This window comes from Alexandromys fortis, unplaced genomic scaffold (assembly GCF_014885135.2).
Source record: "Alexandromys fortis isolate MF-2015 unplaced genomic scaffold, M_Fortis_MF-2015_v1.1 scaffold_46, whole genome shotgun sequence".
Classification (NCBI taxonomy): domain Eukaryota; kingdom Metazoa; phylum Chordata; class Mammalia; order Rodentia; family Cricetidae; genus Alexandromys; species Alexandromys fortis.
This window is the reverse complement of record NW_026067919.1, coordinates 211,102-236,801: the sequence shown is the minus strand read 5'-3', so window position 1 is coordinate 236,801 and position 25,700 is coordinate 211,102. Positions and strand designations below refer to the sequence as shown.

The window sequence follows — 25,700 nt, the reverse complement described above, 5'->3', positions numbered from 1 at the left end:
ATGCAAAGACAGTAGAATGGTATTAAAGCTAGTTACTAAAACTAACTCAGGCCGCAACAATGACCTACTGTACTGAAAGACCAACATGAGAAAAATCCTGTCATAGCAAACTTCATGAAGAATATGGAAGGCTCTTGTAGTAAGGCTCTTACTTCAAGTTAACATCACAAAAGCTTAACCACCCACTAATTAACTAATTGCCAAATTTAGACACTGACATCTCCAATATTCGCCAATTAAATCCTAAAATGCTATGAGAAAAAAATACTGATATAAAAATGACATTAGGAAAACTGGGAAACTCATGCACAGGCCTCGTTCTATTAACGACTTCACCTAACACACTGTATATTATTTGCAATGAATTGGTGTATGATGATAACCTGTTTCTTTTAAGAGCTAAACATCTTCAGTTCCAAGTCTTAGAAGCCTTTTTTCTATTAGTTGCCCTTAGTGATAGAGTTTCAGGTATATGAAATAGTTTTCCAGCCAGTTTAATGAAAAGAAAGTAGGAACCTGTGCCAAATCTAGACTACTCAAATAATACAATATCTGCAACCAAATTCTCCGTAAGAATGACTGTTATGATAACATAAAGTTACAGTGTAACTGAGCTTGGAATTCATTATGAGTGCTTTACAGGCTTCAAAGCTGGACTCTAACGAGAAAATGTGCTTTATTTCTTAGATCCTACCTTTGAAAACCTAATATTGGGATTTAACAAACACAATTCTCCATGGTAACTGTTCTTTCTATTCCCCACCACACTGTACAGTTCCAAAGGTGCACATGGGGAGGGGGTACAATAAGGATGACTTTAGCTAGTTGATTGCAGGATTATAGTCCCACTGCCAAAGGCACTTCCCAGATATTTAGCAAATGTTTAACTGGTGGTACTACTAAAAAGGGAGTCAAATGAGATCCTGAGTAGTGTACAACAGATTACAAGGAACCAAAAGTGGCTACAAAATCCAGTTACAAATCCAAGATTTGTTATTTACTTATACATTTTAGAAAAATTTTAAAAACCTAAAATAATATGTACAAATTCAAACGCAATTTGTAATAATGTAGAAAATACTGCATTTTATATACGATATCATCTACATATGTGATATATGTATAGCTCTATAACAAATATGATATATGTATATATGTTATATAGATATATAGGGCATGCATACATACATGTGTGTGTGTGTGTGTATCAGTAGAAGAATCTGAACAAAAGAGTAGACGATGGAAACGGCTCTGCATAGTTGTCAATAGGAAACCGGACCTTTGCAATGGCCAACATAAAGCTAACACACTTAGCAATGTAATTCCATACTTTTGTGCTCGACAAAACAATTAATAGTTTAATGAAATAATGTGGTCTACACTTTTAAAATTAGCAGAATGAAGTATATTAACACATAGTTTAAGCATGCATAACCTACAGTTACTATGATAAAAGAGAATTTGGTTACAAATAAAATAAATAAATAAACCCTATTTGCTCTGTTCTCAATAACTCTGGAAAAATAATACTTACTGCTTTAAAAAACTTTTCTGACAGTTGGCATTTGGACCCAAAACTTTTGGGCTGCAGAGTCATGTTTTCCTTAGTTTGAGAATCAAAGGTTGGATTTTCAATAAGACAATTAATAAAAACCCATATATGGTTTTTAACCTGTGAAAAACACAACAAAAATGTTCAGTATCAAAACAGGCATGATGTGGTAACTCAACGGAACACATAAAGCATCACTTACTTGAAATGGCTTCACTGATACACCAGCTTTGTTCTTTTTCTTAACTACTTCAATCAGTTTACCAACAACTTGATCTACTACGTAATCCACATGCCGTCCACCCTGCAGAGGGAAAAGCACAGAATACAAAACTTTCTATAGCTAAAGGATCCAACAACTTAGTCTCAGTATAACTGTTTTCTTGAGGACTAAGAGTCTGAAAATGATAGTGAGGATTTAAAAGGATATTTTAGGTCACAAAGTCAATAAACTATCTTCTGTAATCTTTTCCTCTAACACCAGATCTAGAGCATTTCCTAATACTCAAAATCAGTTCTCTGATTATCTGAGCAGCAAGTGAATGTACAAGAATGTAATTAGCATCAATCAGTGTTGGCACAGAGACCACATATTGATTAAAGAATGGTCAGTCCCTCAAGGGCTGCCTCAGACGTTCAGATTCCCCTGAGCTATCTATCCATCTGTAAAACTAGGGAATCCCGTATTCCACTCAGTTTGAGAATTGAATAAGATGGTTCATAAAACTCAGGAACATATTTTATTGTCTACTATTAATAAAAAGACAGTTTTCCCCAGAAGAGTCTCACTATGTATATAAACCACTCTTAGCTCTATACTAACAATAGATGATCAACACAAAACAAACTCAATGACATTTTGAAGGTTCTTCTTTCTTATTTTTATCTTATAGGCCTTTTGCATATATATTATGATCTCCAATTTTGTGTTTTTATGGGATTTCTATGTGTGCAAATGAGTGTGTCTCTGCATCTATATTTCTTTTGCTCTTTCTTTGGCTCCTTTTCTTCTGTTTGTTTTGTCCTATTCCAGTTTGTTTATTTTTATTTTATTATAATTATTATTATTTAGATGTCTGTTTTCTAATAAGAAAGAAAAAATGTACATTAGGGTGGGAGGGGAGATAGGAGGATCTGGGAGGAGTTGGGAAGTGAGGAAGGGAACTGCAATCAGAATATATTATATAAAGAAAAAATATATTTTTGATTTAAAAAAATATTGAGCAACAACAGAGAAAGAACTCATGAAAAACCAAATGGACAACATATATAGGATAAGGTACAGGGAAAGAGAACTCCATGTAGCTTCCTAATCTTCAGGAATACCATCCTGTCCCCCAACACTACAGTATATTTAACCCGAGACATCTCTGAAGACACTGCTTATGGTTTTCTTTTTGGCTGTTTTTTGTTGTACGCAAGAGTATCCTATTTCACCCCAGTTTTTAAAAAGACACAGAAACCATGTGACTCAGTTCCAATCAATGAGATGTTAGCAATTACCAGCTGGGTGGTCCTTCTAGGAAAACTATTACATCCTGACTGAAAGATGGTAACTGGCTTAACACCATTCCCTCTCCTTAGAACTTGGAAATGAAGTATAGAGATATACTAGTAGTATTTGAGGATAGGAAACAAAGTCACATGCCATAACTTGTAGAAAAGAAAGTTAGGAAAAACAGAGGCCCCTAGTGGCATTAGTGCTCCACACAGTTGCAGCCTATGTGATTGGGGCCGGGGGGGGGGGGGGGGGGGGGGGCGGGTGGGGGGGCGGCGGGGGGGGGGGGGGGGCGGGGGGGTGGCGGGGGGGGGGGGGGGGGGGGGGGGGGGGGGGGGGGGGGGGGGGGGGACTTTTAAATAAAGTTTTAAATCACTGTCTAACAGAATAAAATCATTCATTACTGGGTTAAATCTGTGTTGACCAAAACAAGTGATATTAAATTATTTAAGAAACTATTAAAACATTAAAAGGTAAAACTTAAACAAGAGTCACAAATCAGTGCTTTAAACTAGCCTACAGTATTTGCTTGCACAACTGAGTGTTTTACTCAGTGGTAACCTCTTTAGCTTAGTCATTCATTCATTTTTTTTTTCTTTGCAGAGCTGTGGATTAAAGTCAGAGCCTCTAACATGCTAGGTAAGCACTCTACCACTATGCTACATCTACAGACAATAAATGTATTTAGGTAAGAAGAATTTTATTTGATTTTGAAATCCAAAGCCTATAGAAGAGGGCTCAAGCTCCTCAGACTAGCAAATAACATGTTCTACAAGCTGACCTCCCAAGAAGCTCATTTCCTATTATTCTCTATCATACTCTCAATTCAGAATACAAAATAACAAATCTTGTCAATTTAAATTTCAGAAAATACGTTCAATAATAAGCACTAAGCATATTAACTTCTCAATGTATATTTAAATACTTTGCATAAATTTGATAAAAATAACTTTAATTTTTATGAGTCAAATTTAACATAACGAAGCCAACATTTTCTTTTATTTCATTATTTAATATATTGTTTCACCGATGACTTGGAAACCAAGAACCTGGCACTTACTTTTGTAGTTGCAATACTATTCACAAAGCTGATCTGCTGGAACCCTTTCTCACTCAAGGTGAGGCAAACATCCCATCTTTCATTTGCAAGTTCATGGATAACTTTGAGGGCTACCCCAGTTTCATCCAATTTGTCTTTCACATAAAGGTCTACGTAGCTGCGAAATCCATTTACCTATTAATTTATAAAACAATGAATAGTCACTCACAGGTCAACAGTATAAATACATGCCGCTAGTTACCTCTCTTACTTTTATTCTCATTTATAGCAGCTTTTACCCAAGATACAAGTCATCATGCACTCTCTTCTCGACCCATTTGTAGAGCATTCATTTGTGTGTATATTGATGAAGTTGAGAAAATATGGTTATTAAGTTATTATAAAGTCTTTCATAAAACTAATTATTTTATGTGACAAATGTTACCTTTCAGTATAAGTTAAGATTTGAGGAAAATTAAAGCAAAAGACATCTCTGTCCTTATGGAAAACAGCTAACCAAATGAATTAACAATTTTTACAAGCCCCTTAAACAACTGAGACTGTGAAATAACTGAAGAGAGACACCTGCTGTAGAAAACCATAGAATCTCAGTATTTGCTTAACTAGAGCAGAAGTTTAATAGAATAGTACAAACCTTACACTAGATGTCTTAACTAATCATAATCACTACTGGAAGACTGCATGCATAGGAAGCTCCTAAGGGTTATGGTTGAGGGTGGGGATTCCAGGTTCCCATCCCAGCAAGTTTTCCCTCCAGGAAATGCATACACTTGTTATGGTGCTGGCTAGAAGAAAACAGCAGCCAGTGGAAAATCCAGCCAGACTCCAGTCTCTTACAAAAAGAAAACAAGGAGGGGGGCTTATTCTGTAAGTCAGTGGGCCTCAGGATTCAGACTGAGGACACTTATGGAAAGTTGCTACAGCTGGAGAAAAAGAATTAAGGGCAGACGAAAACTCTCTATTCATGAAAGACCTGCATAAGCACTCTGAAGTCAGTCTGCAGGAAACAGACTCGATGTGCACTCCAGGACTGGAATTCATCAGACATTAGAGAACTCTTCTCTTACAGACCAATAAGCCTCTAATAACAAGAGTGAATTTCAGCCAATAGAGCTACAAGACAGACCATCTCTGCCAGGTAGTTCAAAGACTTGAACAAAGAAGAATAGAAAGAAACAAACTTCAAACACAGTCTACCTCCTAGTCCAGTAATAAAGCCTATTTACCTCAGCACTACTACCTAATACAATATAATTTGCCACAAATACTTTCAGGAATTCTAAAAAGAATTTAAAACTGAAAATAATCAGAGTCAGCTCCAGAGCTGGGTAGATGGCTCACTGGTTAAGAGTACTTCCACTCTTGCAGAGGACAAAGAACCCAGGTTCCCAGCACCATATAAAAAGTTCACAATTGTCAGTAATTCCAGTTTCAAGGGATTGTCTGGCCACCACATGCACCAAGCACACACACACACACGGTACACAAACATATGCACAGGCCTAACACTGAGACACATATAATAAACCCTAACTAAAAACAAAGCATCTCAGACACATCTCAGATGTTGTTACATGGCATTTAAAATCACTATCATTAGTACGGCACAGTCTCTAGTGGGAAAGGCATGCCAATTCAGATGAGAAATGGAATCCAAATAATAAAGAAAATGAAAGTGCTAAAAATCAAAAGCACCACAGACATAAGAAATGTCACTGACAGAGATCATTGGTAGGGGGAAAAGCTAATGAAGTCGAACACAACAGAACAGAAACTAAACAAACTAAAACAAAGAACAAATCAGCCCAAGCCTCAAGTGTGATAAAGCCAGCATAGCCTGTACACCAGAGGAAAGAGAAAGAATGGTTCAGAAAGTTCAAGCAGTCATGCCTAGAAGTTTTCAAAATTTGTAACACCAATAACAACAAAAACAACAAAGTCAAGGTGCTCAAAGAATGTCTCAAAGGATAAATGAAATCACATACTGAACCACCCACACACACACCCAGATTCTCACACACATACATATTAGATATATAAAATCCTCACAACAGACAGAATAAAAAGAAATATGTTAACCTTACCAAGAGAAGAACACAAACACATCACAACAGTCTTGTAATCATAACACATGTCAAGCAAGAATTGAGTGGCATCTTTATATGCTGAACAAAATCCACTATCAACCCATAATTCTTTTGAAAAAATATCATTTGAAAGAGAAAGAAAAAAAAAGGATTTTCTCATATAATAGCAGGGAATTCATAGTCAACTGTTCTAGAAGAAAGGTTAAAGAAAATCCTTGTGCAGAGGTGTAAGATTAAATCAAGAAGTTTAAACTGAGTCAAATGGCACATGTGTGCAATTGGAAGTACTCCGGAGGCTGAAGCAAGAAGACTGCTTGAACCCAGGAGTCACAGGTCAGCCTAGGCAACTCAGCATAACTAGATCACCAAAACAACCAACAACAACAAAAACATAAGCGCAAGCACGTCTGTGTATGTCTCAGAACTGAGAGCCATACAAATCTATTTCTTCTGCCTCCTTTTCCTCTCCCTACAGTGCTTACAGGCTGAATAAGTAAAGTGAAATGTCTTTAGCTCAGTGAGTAAAGCACCTGCAGTGGAAACATGAGGACCTGAGTCAGATCCCCAGAACCAACACCAAGCCAAACAAAGCAAGGCACATTTGCAACCCCAATGCCCCTACAGCGAAATGGGGCATAGACATGAGAACCCCAAAAACTGACAGCCAACAAGCCTGGCATTTGCAGCACAGGGCAGTGGTGCGAATAACAAAGAGGCTTTGTCTCAAGCAAGTTGGAAGGTGAGGTCAAAAGCTGAGATTATCCGCTGACCTCCAAATTCACAGAATGGTGTATGCGCGCACACACACACACGAAATGTCTAGTTTCAAGGACACAAGGAGTGGAAGAGATGACCTGAGGTTAAAGACTTTAGCTATATGTGAATTATTAAATTACATGTTACCTCAAACCCTATGGAAATTAATAAAAAATTCAAAGGTATTAAATTATACATTATCATTAAATCTATTAAAATAGACTTGTTTTGAGTGATCATAGGACAGACAGAAGGAAAGAACACATACAAGAAATAGAAATTACTTAGCAAGATGACGGCTAATAGATTACACAAATCAACAATCAGACAAGATTTGAAAAACAAGATATAACTATATCTGCAGTATACAAAATAACACTTAAATTTCGTTACAGAAGACACTTACAGGCAACTTCTTTCCATTGAACATGACCTTGACCCCTTTACATGAACCAGCCAAATCATATGCTCTTCTAGTCATGAGGGCCACAATATCTTTGTCAAGTTTTTCCATCTTAAACTTGGATAGATCTGGTTGGAATGTTATACATGTATAATCTTCACCATCAAAATGTTTAATTTTGGCTTCAGAAGTCTTCATCATATTATTCATCCATGTCTTTAAGAGAACATATAAATATTTCTTTAATGCGTCCAACTTTTATAACACAGACTTGGCTCACAAAACACTCATTTACTACAACATTTATATTTTCCACCCTCACAACAACAAAACACCTTGAAACTGCTTAGTACTAAAGTCAAAAATTATAAATGTTATATTTATACCAGGTTGGTAATGAAAATAAACTGCATAGCTTTTATACAAAGGCACTGAAGTATCTTCCACATTCAATATGCCCCCATGGACTTTTATAAAAGCAAACAGACATGTTTATCTAATAAAATTATTTTAGTTTATGTAAAATTCAAAATACTTTTCCAAAAACCTACCAACATTTCTTAAAAAGGAAGCATAAGTCAGCAAGGAATTTCTCAAGTATTCTTTAAGTGGTTACATCTGTTAAATAAAGCGCCCTGCCTTAAGAGAATGATAGAGAAGCTATATAAAATCTAGAAATTCTGGTATCTCTCTGGTGATTGACTAATACTTTTAAAAACCAAACTAATTTTTATTTTTTTAATTTAATTTTTAAAAATATTTAAACTTCTATTATCTAAGCAAAACAATAAAACATTTTTAAAGAAATGAGAAAATGGACATATTACTATCATACCTGCTTAAAACTATGTTTGTATTCTTTGCAAGCCGTTTCTACTGTAAACTTTGTACTAAAAATATTACAAAGTTTTGCACCATAACCATTACGGCCCCCTGTAAAACAAGTTAGATATAAAAATTTTAGTTCACGTTATTTTAAAGGAAATTTATTAACTGACCTATCACAGCGCAAGTCTAACAGAAAACACCGCTATTTGTTGTGTCACTTTTTCTAACTACTGACTGGAAGTCCTATGTTTACAGTTTTTTATACTAAAGAAATATTGAGATTTAGTAATACGATAGGTACTATACAGCATACAATATAGTATCATTAAAGACATGATTTTCTACTCTCATAATTTAAGAAAATAAGAATCTTTTGATACAGTAAGTCTAGGTGAGTATGAAATCTGCACTTCTAACAAAGTCACTTCATTTATATCCACTTCTTGGAGCCTTGGGCTTAAAAGCAGCTATCAACCTACTGAGGCAACAGTGTATTTCCAAAGTACCTTATTCCTGAGTCTTTTTCACAGGTTTCCTTATATGAGATGCTTTAAGAAATGGGAATTTGGAAACTGTATGTTAAGAAAAAGATACTTATCATCAAAGTTTCATTTAGACTTTACCTGTAACTTTTTTCTCATCATCATCATAATTACTCGATGTTAAAAGCTGTCCAAAGATCAAAGCAGGAACATAAACTTTCTCTACTTTGTGTTCTACTACTGGAATGCCTTTCCCATTATTCCAAATGCTTATAATATTAGATTCACTGTAAATACATAAGCAAAATTTAGAACTTAAAATCAAATGTTAATTTTCACAAAAAACATTGAACTACAAAACAAAGTTGGTTACAACCAAGATGTAAGTCACTATCAACTAGAAAACACTGGCATTATATTGATGAGGACATGTACTTCAGTACTAGAGACACAACCAATGTTAGAATCAGTGAGATCTGCAAGATAACACCAAAAACTTTCCTAGAAGAAGCCTTTCTCCATCTCCAAGAAAAGAGTAAAAGAAGGCAATGTAAAAAAGTGTGGTGTAAACAGTGCAAAAATGGAAAATTACAGATCTTTTAAAAAAACTTTCAATTGTTTTTGCCTGCTTAGCATATATCGTTTATAATCAATATGATTATTTGTCATCAATCATCATAATTTCAAAAACTTTAAGTTTGGTACTTCCTAATATGATTACAAAATGGGACTTTCACTGATAGTACCTCTACTGAAAACAGTTGAATTCACAAAAAGGTATATTTTAGCACACATGCTGTACGACTTGAAAGTGTTTTAGGCTTTCAGCTCCAAATACAGGAAGGATTGCCAGCTTGAAAGAAGAGTCAGAACTCTGGCCAATGCACTCCCCACATTTTTTGTTCTGGTGCTAGAGTACAAACCCACGGAATCCACACATTTTAAGCTTATACTGAGCTACAGTCCTAATCCTATTTGTTTGATTTTTAATCAGACAGATGTCGGCAAATGAATTATTTTAATACTAGCCATCTAATATACAATAAGCTTTAAATTCTCCCATAGGTGGTACTGAATTCTCTAACTTCTAGAATAGCTGCTCACTATTGGCATGGGCATGTCTTACTGCTCACACTATTGGCATGGGCATGTCTTACTGCTCACTCATCTCTATGTCATTTACAGTCGACATTTTATTCTTTCCACCACTGAATACTTTGTGGAACCAGAAGAAAAGCTAAGTGGGACAGTGTAAGTATTACTTTCTCCTTCCTACAGGACATTCACAGGCACATATGCACAAAAGAAAGTTCAAAAATAAAAGTGCCATATAAAAATGTGAAGTACAAATGAAAGAATCTCAAAGATAGGTATGCGAAAAATGTAATAAACAGCACATTTCCCTCCCTCGAATTCTGCTTTATGACTTCTTAAACTGGAAACTTAAACAAAATTGTAACTCTGAAAAAACATTCACTTTAATAAAAGCATTAGTTTTATATGGTTATGTGTAGTTTAAAAAATAACCTAACAATAGAAAATTCATAAAAGTCAAAATGTTATGGTTAAAATACAAAATAAATATATAAGACTTTGCTTGTTACAAGCTTTAAATATATGCTAAATCCAGAATTTAGAGAAAAGGCTAAATGAGAAATGGTTGTGTAACTCATACCAACGATTTATAAACAAAATAAAAATCAAGAAGTGAAAAGTATGCCCTTAACCCTTTTTATTTGAAGTAGTTAAGAATTTTCTACAAGTGGTAATTAGAATAAGGTGACGATAAATAAAATCTGACATTTATCACTAAAAATTCAAATAAATATATGCATATGTCTCACTCATGTTTACACAAGAATATTTGTGGATTATAAGAGAGTTAAAAAAGAAAGACATTTTAAGCATCAAATAATGGGGGGAGATAAAATGTCAAATGTCTGTCTTCTGTCATGTGCAAAGTCTAAATTTAAGCACACATACACACATGCCACAAATACTTACACACAGAGAGAGAAAAAGAGAGAGAAAATCAGAACAGTAGAGGACAGAAGGTGAGTATGAGAAAGTTATGATACATATATATTAAAAATGTCACAGTGAAACCCAATATTTTGTGCCTAACTAAAAAATTAATAAAACAAAACTGGAAAGATGACTCAGTGGTTAAGAGCACTGGCTGCTCTGCCAGAGGTCCTGAGTTCAATACCCAGCAACCACATGGTGGCTCACAACCATCTGTAGTGCAATCTGATGCCCTTTTCTGGCATAAAGATGTATTCATATATATAAAATAAATAATCTTATAAAAATTAGTAAAAATTGTTATAAGACAATTTCTCTGCAGAAAACATAGTAAGATGGTAAATAAACTGCTCTCACACTTAACTAGTCTGCAGTTATTTATTGTACAGCTCCCTTCTGTTCTCACTCTGTTGAGATTACTAAAGCCTTTTAAGTACAACACTGCTGACTTTAAGTAATTAGAATTAATATAAAAGAACTAAATGATAGCAACTATGTCCATCAAAAACCCATGTAAGAACTGAGGACAGTAGCACATTCTAAAGTAAAAAGATGTTAAATTTGAGGCCTGTCTGAACTATCCTACAGACAGAACCTAACTCAAAAGACCAAAACAAATAAGCAAAATATTTTTTTTAAAAGCGCCTTTTCCTTAGTTTTACACCTGAATCATTTAGTTCTGAATTTTACATAAGTTTACAGGTAATTAAACATTCACTATGCCTCACTCCCTACTAGCTCTCTTCAGAAAAAATTATAGTGCTTATTCATTACAATTAACTGATAATTTCCTAAACAAATCATGTTAGCTAAAATTTCCTTGAAGAACATTGGTGTAATTCTTAACTTACAAGTACCTGTATATCTAACTATACACAGTCTCAAGAATATATTAGTAAAAATGATCCAAAAGAAAAAATATGATAAAATAAAACCCACAAATTTTAATAGCATAATTATAAGGAAATATTTTTATATTTTGCAATTAATTTCATGGTGCAATGAAATACTAATTTTTTTGCTTTATAGTTATACTATCTATATGTTACATAGTTTTACATTGATCTTAGCCATGCCCTCAGAAATTAAATTACTGACAATAAGACTATAAACAAAATTTAAATGACTAAATTACTACTGACTTTAAAAGGCAAAAAGCTTTCACAAAAGCATGCCGATAAGAGACAATACAAAACAAAAGTTTCTATGAAAACTATTTCATGTTCTCACCCCATTCCTTCCATACACATCTTTACAAATACGGTCACCACAGTGAAACCTAACTAGCCAAACACTGGTAGGCATTCTCTAATACCCAGCAGTATTTCATTTATTAACTAAGTCATATATAATGGAAAAAGCAGAATTCTAGTCATGAAAAATAAATTTATCTCATGATTTCCCCAGAATATCACTAACAATCTCAGCCTGGCGTCCTGAGGAAAGAAAGTAAGAAGAAAAGATGGATACCACTCTAACAAGTAAAACGGAACCAATGCATCAAAGAAAATTGGTCAAGGAAATACTTTCTGAGGGAATGAGCATGAAGGACAGAGAAGAAAGAAAATAATAAAGTCCAAAACAACAGGGAAACAAAGCCTTAGAGCTGTGCATAATACACAGTTGATGGTAAGTCGGGGATTACCTGAATAAAACAGCTTAGCACAAAAGAAATCAAACTTGGAATATACTTACGGATCAATAGAAACCTTAATACAGGTCATGTTCTTGTCCCTCTGCTTATTGTCAGCAGCATTGACTACAAGATTAAACATCACAATGAGTAATAAGGCACACAGGTTATATAAACTTATAAATACAACTACATGTGCATCCCAATTTAATAATAGCATTTGCAAGTAGTGACAGTTGATAATTATTAACTTCAACTACAAAAATATTGTTTTCTAAATAAAACTAAGTTTTACTTAGTAATTCCAAATACTATTATGTTACAGCAAACTCATGCGTGCACACACACAAAAACACCCCACACACATATAAGGCAAGGGGGGTGTTTATTGATTGCAAATATAAAAAAGAACAAAAACATCTAAATATAAGACCTAATCCAAATTTAAAAGTAAAACATATCGTTTACTTTACATCTTGGTGACAAAATATAGTTCTTAATCTCCTTCAATAAACTACTTAATTTATATGCAGATTAAACTGGCTAACTAGTTATTTTTAATGACCTTATGATTCAAAATTCTAAATCTTAAACTAATTATATTTTTTCCTTCATAAAATTAGTATCTTAAGAAATTATGGGTCTGGAGAGATAGCTCAGTGGTTAAAAGCACTGCCTGCTCTCCCTAAGGTCCTGAGTTCAATTTCTGGCAACCACATGGTGGCTCACAACCATCTGTAATGAGATCAGGTGCCCTCTTCTGGCCTGCAGGCATACATGCAGGCAGAACACTGTATACATAATAAATAAATCTAAAAAAAGAAAGAAAGAAAGAAAGAAAGAAAGAAAGAAAGAAAGAAAGAAAGAAAGAAAGAAAGAAAGAAAGAAAGAAAGAAAGAAAGAAATGAGCACAGACATTCAGTTTCCACATTAAAAGATCATGCAATAAAACTAAAATAGCAGCATCCAGCTAGAGGCCAGTGTGTGAATGCAAAGCATGATCGGGTCTGCCCCGTTACTTTCCCGAAGGACTTATAGGAAGAAGTTCAGAGGTCCATACAACCACAGTCTAAGAAACCTCAAGCTATATTAATGAGCTGAGCAGAGAATTTCTATAAAGTCCAAAGCTAAACACTTTTGCAAAGTATAAATACGGCCCAAGTCACTAAGGCATAGCTACTTCCTTTTAATTGTATTAATCCAAGGATTTGGAAGGGAACAGAAGTTACTAAACTAAGCTGCCCAACAAAAATACCTGAAAAACTAAATTTACAAGTCCAACCCCCAGTTCACACAATCTGTGGTCCTCATACGCAACATGTTCCCCAAGAGCGCCCAGATGAGGGCACACGAGAGTACAGTTCTCTGTAGGACTACAAATGCAACACTCTAGTTCACACAAGAACAAACAGCAGCAAAAAGCTTCCAGCAAAGAAATACAAAACTATTACAGTGGGGCATCAATTTTCTAAAGAACCTACATATATTAAATACAAAAAACAGCAAAATACTTTTTTAAATTATGCTGCAAAATTTGCTTGAGATATATAGAGCCAATACACTGTCATTATAGAAAACATGCATTACATCCTAAGGAAGTACTCACCCAAAATTTCATCAAAGATCTTGTATAAGCCTGGAACAAAGGTAACCTCTCTGCAGTTCATTCCTACATCTTCATCATACACCCACATCAACTGTGTTAAGAGAATGATTCAAAATATGTTTTACTCCATAAATCCCTAACTCCAATTTATATAAGATAAATCCATATTGTCAATAAGGTATAGTAGTTCAGGTCTGTAATCTCAACACTAATATGAAGCTGAGTAAAGAGAACTGTCACAATTTGAGGCCAATCTGGGCTACATGTGAGTTAAATGCTAGCCGGAACTGCAAAGCGAAACCATCTCAACAAAAGAAGAGAACAAAAATCCATATTGTCGTGTTCCCTATTTAAAACAGGCATTCAAAGTGGAGCATGTGTAACTCCAGATAGAGTCAAGTTTAGTAGTGACAATGAACTTAATTAAAACCGGAAACTTATTCATTTTGTATTACTTGTATTTCATTCACATATAAAGTCAGTTTTAACTTTATAATAGCTAAGTAATAGTTTGTGTGTAGCCATGTGTAAGGCTCTGGATCCAATCCCCAATGCCAAACAAAACACCTCTGATTTCAGTTTCTCTGACAGTTTCAGAAAGCATAGGTTAGCAGACTTAATTCTAACCATTCGACAGAAGATGGGGACCCCAAATCCAATTCCTAAGGCCTAGAGATTTCTCTGTTTTTCTGTCCAGAACTCAGAACCACTAGAGACAGTACTTACATAAGTTCAAAAGTATGAAAAACATCTATTTATTTTATATTTTCGTTTCATGATTTATGTTTATACTGTAGACTAAACAGAATATAACAATGAAGTCTGACTTTGGGCTTCTCAAAATTGTTAGAATCAAACAGAATAATATAGGTAAACCAAGCCTACAATAAACATAAATAAGTCAATTCTAGAAGGTACCACTATTAAACCACGGTACACACCGTATCGAACTTTCAAAAAATTCTTATGGCAGCTGGGCATGTTATTACATGCCTTTAATCCCATTACTGAGGAGGCAGAGGCAGGTGGATCTGTGAGTATGGGCCAGTCTGGTCTAAGAGTAGTTCCAGGACAGTGAGGGCAGTAACACTGAGAAACCCTGTCTCAAAACACAAAACGAAAAATATTCTTATAGAACCATTTTATTCTACACTTCTGTATTCTGATGTACTTATCTCCATAATGTAATGAATAGATTTCCACTTCTCCTAGGTATCTCTCAGAGTTCATTTTATTTTGTTTTGTTTATTTTCTGGTATGAGTTTCAGGCCCAAGGCCCCGTACATTGTGAGTTACATTCTTAGCTCCTCTCTCCCTTCTTAATCATGATCAAAGAGACATAAAATCACAGGCTTGAAAACTACATAACCAAAATTTTATTGAAACATTGAAAAAGAAGATATACATATTCCCTAATCTCAATCAATTTTAGAAAGAAATTACCTGGGTCAATGGTTCTACGGATCCAATGTATGTATCAGGACGGAGGAGAATATGTTCAAGTTGGGTCTTCTTCTGGTACACTCTCTCAACAGACAACTTCTTTGAAGAATCATTTTTGTTTGCTGTTTCCAATTCTTCCTTTTTTGCAGCATTGTTCTGATCAAAAAGAGTCTAAAATTAACCAAAATATCAAATCTACATACCCTACCAAGGACAAACTAAAACGTGAATGGGAGCATGACACCCATCGTTCAGTCACTGAAATTCATGTCCTAAATATCACTGTTACTATACAGACTGCCTTACGATAATCAGTAAGACAGGGCCCCATGTCTCTAAGATATTAAGTTAATGTTTTGTGTTCCTCAAGACTTCCCAAAGGATTCGTGTTGCAGACAGGCTACAGAATCCTAATAAAATCTGAGTGGCTCTGAGGATCAGCCAAAACAGCCTATGTAGTTAATAAATACAAGAGGCAGGTGGATCTCTGGGAGTTCAAGGCCGGCCTGATCTATAAAGTGAGTTCCAAGACAGCCAGGGCTGTTACACAGAGAAACTCTGTCTCAAAAGAACAAAATAAATAAGTACAATACAGCCAAGACTAGCATGGTTTTTATAAAGTTCTCAAGTTGCTCATCTTAGTAGATCATGGCAGTTTCGGTTCAGAGTGACCCAATAATGAGGTGCCTACTGATTCCTCTGCCAGGTCCAAGGATCTAACTAAAGCTAGGTAATGGCAATGGTAACCATTTCTACAACAGCGGAGAACTAAATCAAACTACCACATCGAAAGACTCCCCTGTCTTCCTCACAGTAACAGAACATTTCCTTCTAAATTCTATAACGCTGACTAATATAGCATCTCACTAATAAAGGTATTAATATGCTTATTTTCAGTTTCTTAACATAAATATAATACCATGTTTGAAATTACTTCTTTAAAATGACATCATATATCTTTAAAAATCAAAATCCATGCCTTTTGGGTAACCTAAACAAAAATAAGACTTGTATATATATATAAAACAGAAAAAACAGGGAAATTCAAATATCAACTGCAACTTCAAAGCCTTAAATTTTATATAATATTAAAGGCATTTAATAATGTTTCAAGTACGACTACTTTTACTGATTTTTACTATAGTCATATTATCTTTCATTTATATGTTTATCCATTAATAGTGCTCGGTTAAAAATAGCTTTGTATAAATGAAAGTAATTATTCCATATGCTTTTCATATTCTATTTCTGTCCAGAGTTTTATGATGAAATAGCTGACCAGAGATATAAACTATATTTTTAAAATACCAGTTTCTAATTTTGTAATAATGTTCTCTGCTATTGTGATGTTTATAGAAGTAACCTATTTTTAAAATGAGAACTGCGTTGGTTAATCTTGTCAATTTGATAGAATGTAGAATAATCTAGAAGACAAAACTTGAGGGTGTATTTATGAAACTATTTTAAAAACAGTTTAACAAAGATGGGAAAAGACTACCCTGAAAGTCAGCAGTATGCATAAAACACAAAGAATAAAAGGAGGAAGCAAGGAGAACACCAGCACTCATCTCTGTGCCTGCCGGATGCAGACGCAATATGACCAGCTCCCTTGTGTTCCTTGTACCACAGTTAGGGCCACTCTCATGCCCAAAGTAACCCCATTCTGTTCTAGTTTCAACTAACTTCTCCCTGCAAACATTCTCATTCATTTTTTACAGCATAAAACAAATTGGTCTAATCAACTAAACCCTCCAACTGTACACCAAAATATACCCTTTCTTCTTCACGCTGCTTTATCAAGTATTTTATCACAGCAATGGGAGAAGTAATAACTGACAAAGGTTCTTGGAGTAGTTAGAACAATAATCATAATAAAACCTTTGTCTATGTACTTTAAAATGGTAGACCTACCCAATGAAAGGAAGGTGATTTTTTTACCAATAACTTAGAAGGAATAGTCAAAGTATATGGTTATTGACATAAAGATTACAGATTTACAACAAGTACACAAATCTTTCCCATCAAGTTTACTTCTCTAAAACAAACATCATTCTAAAGAAAATATTTTCAGGATTAACTCAATCGGAAGTTAGTGTCTACCAATTTAGATTTCAAAATTCACCTTAGGAGTTTTTACTGAACTGAACTGAATCTGAAGATGTGAATAAAGGCCTGCCTTATGCCATTTTCAACAACTGAACAACATTCCTGCACCTTTCTAACAAATGGTTGGCATTTCTCCAAAATGGCTAGAAGAGAGAAAGAAGTGATCTGAATCTACCATAGCCCTATCAAGTTCAAAGAATTGTCATTCTTGCAAAGACGACACTTTGAAAATCAGAACACATAGCATAAAGTCAACAAGACTGAAGATTAGGAAGCTCCAAACCTCCTTTCCCCACAGAAACATAGATTATACTGTAATATATGAACCATTCATCCTTGTAAGAAATCCAGAAACTGCTTAAGAAACTCCCTCAGGAGAACACAAAACCTCATCCAAGGCCACAACCGTTCCTCAGCAAGGCAGAACAGAGAGGAAATACAAGTTCTTTTCCTAAGTGGACCTCCAAAGGGAAAGTATAAGTGCTACCAGAGGGACCATTTGCTATCTTGCTTGAAACTAAGCAAGCAGTGGTAGTTGCTAAATCGGGAGCTACTGAGAACAAAGGAAATCAAAATAATTTGGTCCAGCACCCAGAGTCCGTAGTTCTAGGAATATACATTAGGTGGAGCTCTAGTACCATAGCCTACTACAATGTGTACAGGATGACCCAGGAGGGCAGAGGAGGCAACCACAGACTGCCCTAAATATAGATATAGACATACCTCATCAGTGAACAAGCCCAGAGGTCATATCCCTGGGAAAGGTTTGCAAAGTCCCCTGATTCTCTAGATGAACTAACTAGCTAGAGAAACTACCCAGAATACAACCTGAAGAAGAGGAAGCTGAACTTTGAAATGATAGAGCCCCTGGGAAAAGGAAAGACAAAGAAAAGACATTCAAGGGACAAATTAAATCTCCACAGCTTGCCCCTTAAAAAATGTGGTGCTTATAAAAAAAAAAATGTGGTGCTTCCATCAGTACTCCTAGCACTTAATAAGTTAAGGCAGGAGGACTGCTACAATAAAGGTCAGAGTAGGCTAGAGATCCTGTCTCAGAAGGGAAAGGGAAGGGAGGGGAGGAGAGGGGAGGGGAGGAGAGGGGAGGGGAGGAGAGGAGATGAGAAGGGAGGAGAGGGGAGGAGGGGCGAAAAGAATGGTAAAGAAAGGATAAAGGAAAGGGAAAAACGGAAATAAGATAATGCTCAAGGAACCTGTACAGATGCACAGCTAAACAAAAGTCAATAAAATGATAAGCAAAATGAGATAGTCAATGAAAAGACTCAAACATTATTTCTGAAACTAAAGAATACAGTAGCTAAAAATACACAAATACTCAGCAACAGACCTGGTCAACCTCAAGAAAAAATAGAAAATATAAAGACAGAAATTTCAAAGGCAAAGAAACCTAAGTAAAGAAAAAAAAATAAAGAATTAAAAAAAAAAACTTGTGGGCTACCATCAATCAAACAGAATATATACTACAAAACGTCTCAAATAAAAAGATAAAAATAAGTCAGGCAGTGATGGTGAATGACTTTAATCCCGGTAGTTGGGAAGCAGAGGCAGGTGGATCTCTGTGAGTTCTAGGCCAGTTTGGTCTACAGAAAGAATTCCAGAACAGACAAGGAACTACACTCAACTACACAGAGGAACCTGGTCTAAAAAAAAAAAAAATTCAAAAAGGAAGGAGGAGGATGTGAAGAAAGAAGGAGGAGGAGGGGGGGGAAAGAAGAAGGGAGGAGAAGGAAGGGGAGAAGAAGATTAAAAACGGGAAGAACTTTCCAAACGTGAGGAGAGGAAATGGACAAAATTAGGAAGCTCACAGAATTCAAGCAAGTACAAGCCTAAAGGAAGCTCTCCGAAGATTATAACCAAACTTTCAAAGTCATGGACAGGGCTACAGGCCCATCCAGGAGGCCATAAGTTCAATTCCCAACATCATAGGAGAAAAAGTCACAAAGGAGATAATCTTGACAGCAATACAAGAAAACAAATTATTCTTATACTAGAGTGTTTCATTGGGTTATCAACAGATACATACTAGAACAAAAAAAGTAGGTTGAGACATAAAAACCTAACCAAAATATCTAGCAAACTGCCCTACAGACATTTTTTAAAATAACGTTTTTTAATCTTTAGGTTATAAAGCAGAAAATAAATAAAAGCTGAGCAAAGTCATTGATGAAAGCCCATCAAACTGAAGCAAAGGTCATATGAAAATATAACCCTTCCTATAACAGCAAATACAGAGACAAATATAGAACTTTCAACATTAATGTAAGAACATAATTACCTTAAAATATAGTATAAATGTTTAGAAACTATAAAAGTAGTTGTAAATCTATGTTAATAGTGTGCAGCACTAAAAACGTAACTTGTGCTATAGTTTCTTGCCTGGTTTTATATCTAAGCACTTATCATCCCAATTTTGCTCTAGTCTATGTCTTTTGATTAATTGCTGATAACCTAATAAAACCTTGTGGTTTAGTAAACTGGGTAGCAGAAGTATGTATATAGCTTTTATATGCAACTTGTCAAGCTAAAATCAATTTAAAATGGAATGTTATCCCTTTAAACTATTTTATGTAATTACAGCAATAACCATAAAGAAAATATTGAGAAAACAGAAAATGAGAAGAGAAAGCATAACTCCACAAGAGATGACCGTAAAGAAGAAACAAAAAGAAGATAAACAAAAGAACTACAAGATATAAATAAAAATTAAAATTCCAACAGTAAATCCTTTCATATCAATAGCTTCCTTAAGTATTAATGAGCTTAATGACTGTTAGAGCATATATTAGCCAATTTGTTTTTTTTAAATCCAACTACATAGTTCCCGCAGAGACACACTTTAGAACACATGGGCTCCAGGAGAGACGGTGAGGATATGTCCAAATAAAGCAGGGTACCATAGATACATTACACCAAACAGACTGTGAACAAAACCGTGACAAAAGACAAAGATACTTCACCAGGAAGATATCATTGCTGTAAACGGACATATTCCTAACACTGGAGTAAACAAATATATAAAGCAAACATCAAGAGAGCTAAAGGGAGAGATAGACAGCAATATCGTGATAAGGAACTCCTCCACTCCATGTTCAACTATGGATAGGACAACCAGACCAAAATCAACGTGAAAACAAAGGACTTGAAGCACAAGACAAACCCAGCAGACATATACAGAAGACACATTTTTTTTCAAGTGCACAGAAAGCATTCTTTGACACAAACCAGTTGTTGACTCATAAAATAAGTCTCAACAAACTGAAAAAGATTGAAGGTGTACATCATCTCTGTCTATAATAGAATGAGACTAGAAATAAATAGAAGGGAAACAGAAAGTTCACAAACAGTAGAAATTAAACAATGTACTCATTAAACTATTAAAAAGTCAAAAAAGAAATCACAAGATAATTTAGAAAATATATGGGAATAAAGAAAAGCAAAAAAAAAAGCACCAAAACTTACAGGCTCAAGATAAAGTAATAATAGCACATTAAAATTTTTAAAAATGAAGATGTTAAATCAATAGTGTACATTAAGAAACTATGCAATGAACTAAATCTAAACTCGAGAGAAAATAATAAGACTTGAGTCCCTCTGCCTTATGTCATCTAAAGTGGAAAAACTGAATGCTTGCTATATATATATATATATATATATATATATATATATATATATATACACATACAGTGAACACACCGCCTAAAGCTCCAGAGAAGAAAGATCAGCGAAAGGCCCAGGTAATCTAGCTGTGTAGCGCGCTGGCTACAGGAGAAGAAATAAAGAATGCCAGCAGCAGAGGTGCTGGCATAGGCAGCTGTTAATGATAATGTGTCTCACTGTATCTGGGGCTTCACTGCCATCTGGTCACCAAGACCACTTCTGAGAGACCTGCCTTGTTTACAGCTAAAACAGTCCCACTGTTGGTTCTCTGCCCTGAACCTGGGACAGTCTAGACTAGCTCTGTTCTCAGTTGTCGCCAAGTGTAACATATGTACAAGAAACCATGTCATTTGCTCTCTCAGAGGAAAGTTTTTTTTAAGTTCTTAAAGTCAATGAAAGCAAGAGTTTTGTTGTTTTGCTTTTTAAGAGCAACAAAATTAACAAATGCTTTTTATGATTTAAATGTGCAATGTCCTGCACAGGTTCATGTTTCAATGACTGTTCCTAAGCTAGTAGTATTATTTTGGGAGGGTCAGAACCTCGAGGAGGTAGGTGCTAGCCTGCATAAACAGGTCAGTAAAGTAGGCCATTGAAGGTTACACTTACTGTTGGTACTAGCCTCAGCCCTTATGTGAATGACTCTGCCACACACTCTGTAATCTTCCCTGCTACAGGAGACTGAAATTCCTTGAAACCATGAACCAAAATAAGTCTCCTAGTTGAAGTTATTTGCCAGGTATTTAGGTCATAGCAATGTAAAAGTAACTAATTTAAAAAACTGGTAACAAAGAAGCAGTTATTGCTGTGCCTAAATCTGAAGTTGGTTTAGTTCTTTGGAACTAGTTTATGGGAGCAAATTGCAAGAGGCTTGATATGTGAACAGAAAAATCCCAAAATGCTCTAAGCAGAGTCAATGGGCACTTCCAGTAGGAGTTGGAAAAGATCAGAATAACAACAGACAGTGAAGCCTGAAACCAAGGTTTCAAGTGCCAACAAGGACTCTACTGGGAATCGGCTAGAAACCATTTCTGTACATTTGGCAATGAATCTCTGCATATTTTGCTGTACCCTGGAAATCTGAATGAGGATGAATTTAATATACTAATAATTTAGCAGAGGAAATTTAAAGAAAGCAGAAAAACTTGGGATGTGGCATAGTTATTGGCCAGGCTAGCAGAGCATGGGGGTGGGAGTTGTTTGGGCCAGAAAAAGAGCATTAGCGGAGCAAGAGGCCACGACAGTCAAAAAGAGATCAGAACTGTTCCAATGAAGCTAAACAATTTACACACTAGAACAACAATAAAAGGACTTTAAAGCATTTAAGAATTGTTGGCAAGGGTCTTGGAGAGGTGGCTCAGAGGTTAAGATCACTGACTGCTCTTCCAAGGGTCCTGAGTTCAATTCCCAGCAACCACATTGTGACTCACAACCATCTGTAATGAGATCTGGTGGCATACATGGAGGCTGAACGTTGTATACACAATAAATAAATCTTTAAAAAAAAAAAAAGAATTGTTGGCAAAACTTCACCCACCATAGACTCCAGAATATAAAACTACAAAGTCATTTAAAAGACTTCCCATAAAATAAAATAAAATAAAATAAAATAAAATAAAATAAAATAAAAGGTGCTCTGGCCACTCGGGCCATCTAGGAATTGTTTCTCAGGTACAGCTGTCCAGGGACTCAAAGGCCACTGAAGTTATGGTCCAAAAGGCACCGTTTATGTCTAAAATTATCACAAGAGCTTAGCATTATCAGAATGATTCTGGTTTTGCAGATATTCAGAACTCAGGAATTACAAAAATCACAAAATATTCCACAAAGAATTTGAGAAAAGCCTATGGGACCAGGCAGTATCTGACAGGGTTGGATTCTCTGCAGGAGATAACCCATAGAGGACTATCAAAACTGTGACAATATTGCTTCACTTGAAATAGAGACCCCAAGAAAAACTACAGGTACTAAGTAACCCATGTGGGCTTCAAATGGCTAGGACATAAGGGTGGGTCCACTCAAGTCCACGGAGCTTACATCACGCAACTACGGGCCTGTGCTGCTGTATGTGGGACTCCAAGACTCAGTGTTCGTCCTGTGGACCTGTGCTGATAGGTTTGGCCTTTTCTTAGTATTCTTTTGTTCTTCATTTTTGGAACAGTAATATCAACTGTGTGCTAACGTATATTGATGTTGGTAATATTTTTGTCTTATAAGGGGTCAAAAAGATTGACTTGTGTCTAAGTAGAGACTCAACTAGGCTTTTGATAAATGTTAGAAGATGGATTGAGTACACTTTGCTTTGTAAGATGGCCATGAATCTAAGAAAACCAGGGGTTTTGCCATGGTTTGAATGTGAAATGCCCCCCACAGGCTCAAGTTTGAATGCTTGGTAGTATTAGTTTGGAAAGCAATGGGGCCTTTATGTGATGAAGTCTAGCTAGAGAAATCCTGTCACTAAGGTTGTGTCTTTGAAAGATCCCTGGGCCCAGTTCCTACCTCACTCTGCTTCCTGCGCTACCACCACCATGTGAGCAGTCACCACTACAAGCTCTGTCACTGCACCTTCTCCACCGTAACACTGAAATTCTGGAACTATGAGCTAGTAAATCTGTCCTCTCGATTTTCATCAGGCATCCCAACACAGCAGCACAAAGGAACAAAAATACTTTAGCTAAACTGAGTTGTTTCAAAAAGGATGTGACTAAAACTAAAACAAGGAACATCACAATTTATGCCACAGGAAGGTTTTCTAAGGGACAGCTAAAATTATATGCCAACCATTAGATAACCTAGAATCAACTACTGAATTTGGGGGGAAAACTTAAGTCATGCTTGATCATAAAGAAAAAAAAAGAATCTAACAAGGGGGAGAGATAACTAAGCAGTTAAGAAAATGTGCTACAGAGAACATGGTCTACCAAATCAACTAAGCAGAGCTCACACAGGCTCAGAGACTGAAGCAGAAAGCACAGGGCCTGCATCGGTCCGCACCAGAACCCTCTGCATATGTTAGAGCTGTTAGATTGATATTTTTGTGAGACTCCTAACAGTGGGAGTGGGTGTATCTTTCACTCTTTTGCTTACTTTGAGACTTTTTCCTATTGGGTTGCCTTGTCCAACCTCGATATGAGGATTTTTGCCTTATCTTATTGTATCACGTTTTGTCCTGCTTGGTTGCCATTTCTTGGAGGCCTGCTCTTTTCTGGAGAGGAAACGGAAGGGGGGGGGTGAAGAAGAGAGGTGGGAGAGAACTGGGAGGAGTAGAGGGAGGAAAAACTGTGGTCAAGATGTATTGTATGAGAGAAGAATCTATTTTAAATGAATAAATAAATATGAGAAAGAAACAAAAAGAATATGTGCTACTCTTTAAAGGGACCCAAGTTGAGCTTCCATATCAGGTGCGTCATAACCACCTGAAACTCCAGCTTCAAGGGATCTGACATCATTGCCTAGCCTCTACAGCAGCAGTTCTCAACCTATGGGTCGTGACCCCCTTGGGGATAGAGCAACCCTTTCAATGGTATTGCATATCAAATATTTACAATTCATAACAGTAGGAAAATTAAAGTTATGAAGTAACAATGAAAATGATTTTATGGTTGGGGGTTCCACAAAGTGAGGAAGCGTATTACAGGGTCATGATGTTAGGAAGATTAAGAACCACTTACTGCGCTACAGATAGCCGTATACTGTGTTACTCAGCACAGTCATATACATGTAAATAAAACAAAATCTTAAAATAAAACTTCTATCACTATGGACATCACATAAATTTAAGATAACCGAGCATTTTTAAGTTGTTTAATGAATTATCTAACTACACTATTAAGTTGAGCACGATGATATATACCTGAATTCATAGCACTTAGGAGCCAGAAGCAGGAGGATTGCCACAAATTTAAGGCCAGCCTGGGATACAAAGCAGGTTCCAGGGTTAGATGGCAGAACTGGTTAAGAAGAATTACTGTTCTTACAAAGGACCTATCCAGCTCTCAGCACCCATATCATAACCATCTGTAACTCTAGGGCCAGGGGTCTGAGAACCTCAGTTAGTCTCTAGGCACTGCAACCACACGTATGCATAAAGGCACACACACATTCACATAAAAACAACTATAATGTTTGTTGAGCAAAGTTACAAAAGAATAAGAGTCTATTTTGTCAGAAAAATTATACAAATACATACATGCATAACAGAGAATATGGACATATATATACCCAACAGAATGCCAAGAAAATTTATCTATAGAAAGTACAAATGTGGGTCATTTTATTTTTACTTTTGATATATTTTCTAATTCTCTCCAATTAATTCAGAAGTGTTAAAAGCTTATTAATTCATGCATGTGAAAATAAAATTAAACCAACCCAAACTTTCTCATTATGATCTGGATAAAAGTAAGTAAAAATAAAAATACAAATAACACTGGAAGTCTTGGCAAAGGAGAAAGCAGAAAGTAACATTTCAGTCAACTTGCCTTTTATGTTCCCGTTTTCAGCAATGTATGAGCAGTACCCATTGGTTCACAAGTCTCAACACTTGAGG

General features: G+C 35.7%; 1 protein-coding gene across 1 annotated transcript in view; it reads right to left on the bottom strand.

Annotated features, from left to right (window-relative positions):
- Nucleotides 1–25,700, bottom strand: part of Top2b (DNA topoisomerase II beta) — a 62,417-nt gene that overhangs the window by 30,627 nt on the left and 6,090 nt on the right. Inside the window, exons 2-10 of the mRNA XM_050140561.1 lie at nt 15,374–15,529; nt 13,931–14,021; nt 12,387–12,450; nt 8,808–8,953; nt 8,192–8,289; nt 7,360–7,572; nt 4,111–4,284; nt 1,755–1,856; nt 1,535–1,672 (exon numbers count right to left, since the gene is read on the bottom strand). Of these exons, the coding sequence (XP_049996518.1) occupies nt 1,535–1,672; nt 1,755–1,856; nt 4,111–4,284; nt 7,360–7,572; nt 8,192–8,289; nt 8,808–8,953; nt 12,387–12,450; nt 13,931–14,021; nt 15,374–15,529 (1,182 nt within the window). The remainder of the gene's footprint in view (nt 1–1,534; nt 1,673–1,754; nt 1,857–4,110; nt 4,285–7,359; nt 7,573–8,191; nt 8,290–8,807; nt 8,954–12,386; nt 12,451–13,930; nt 14,022–15,373; nt 15,530–25,700) is intronic.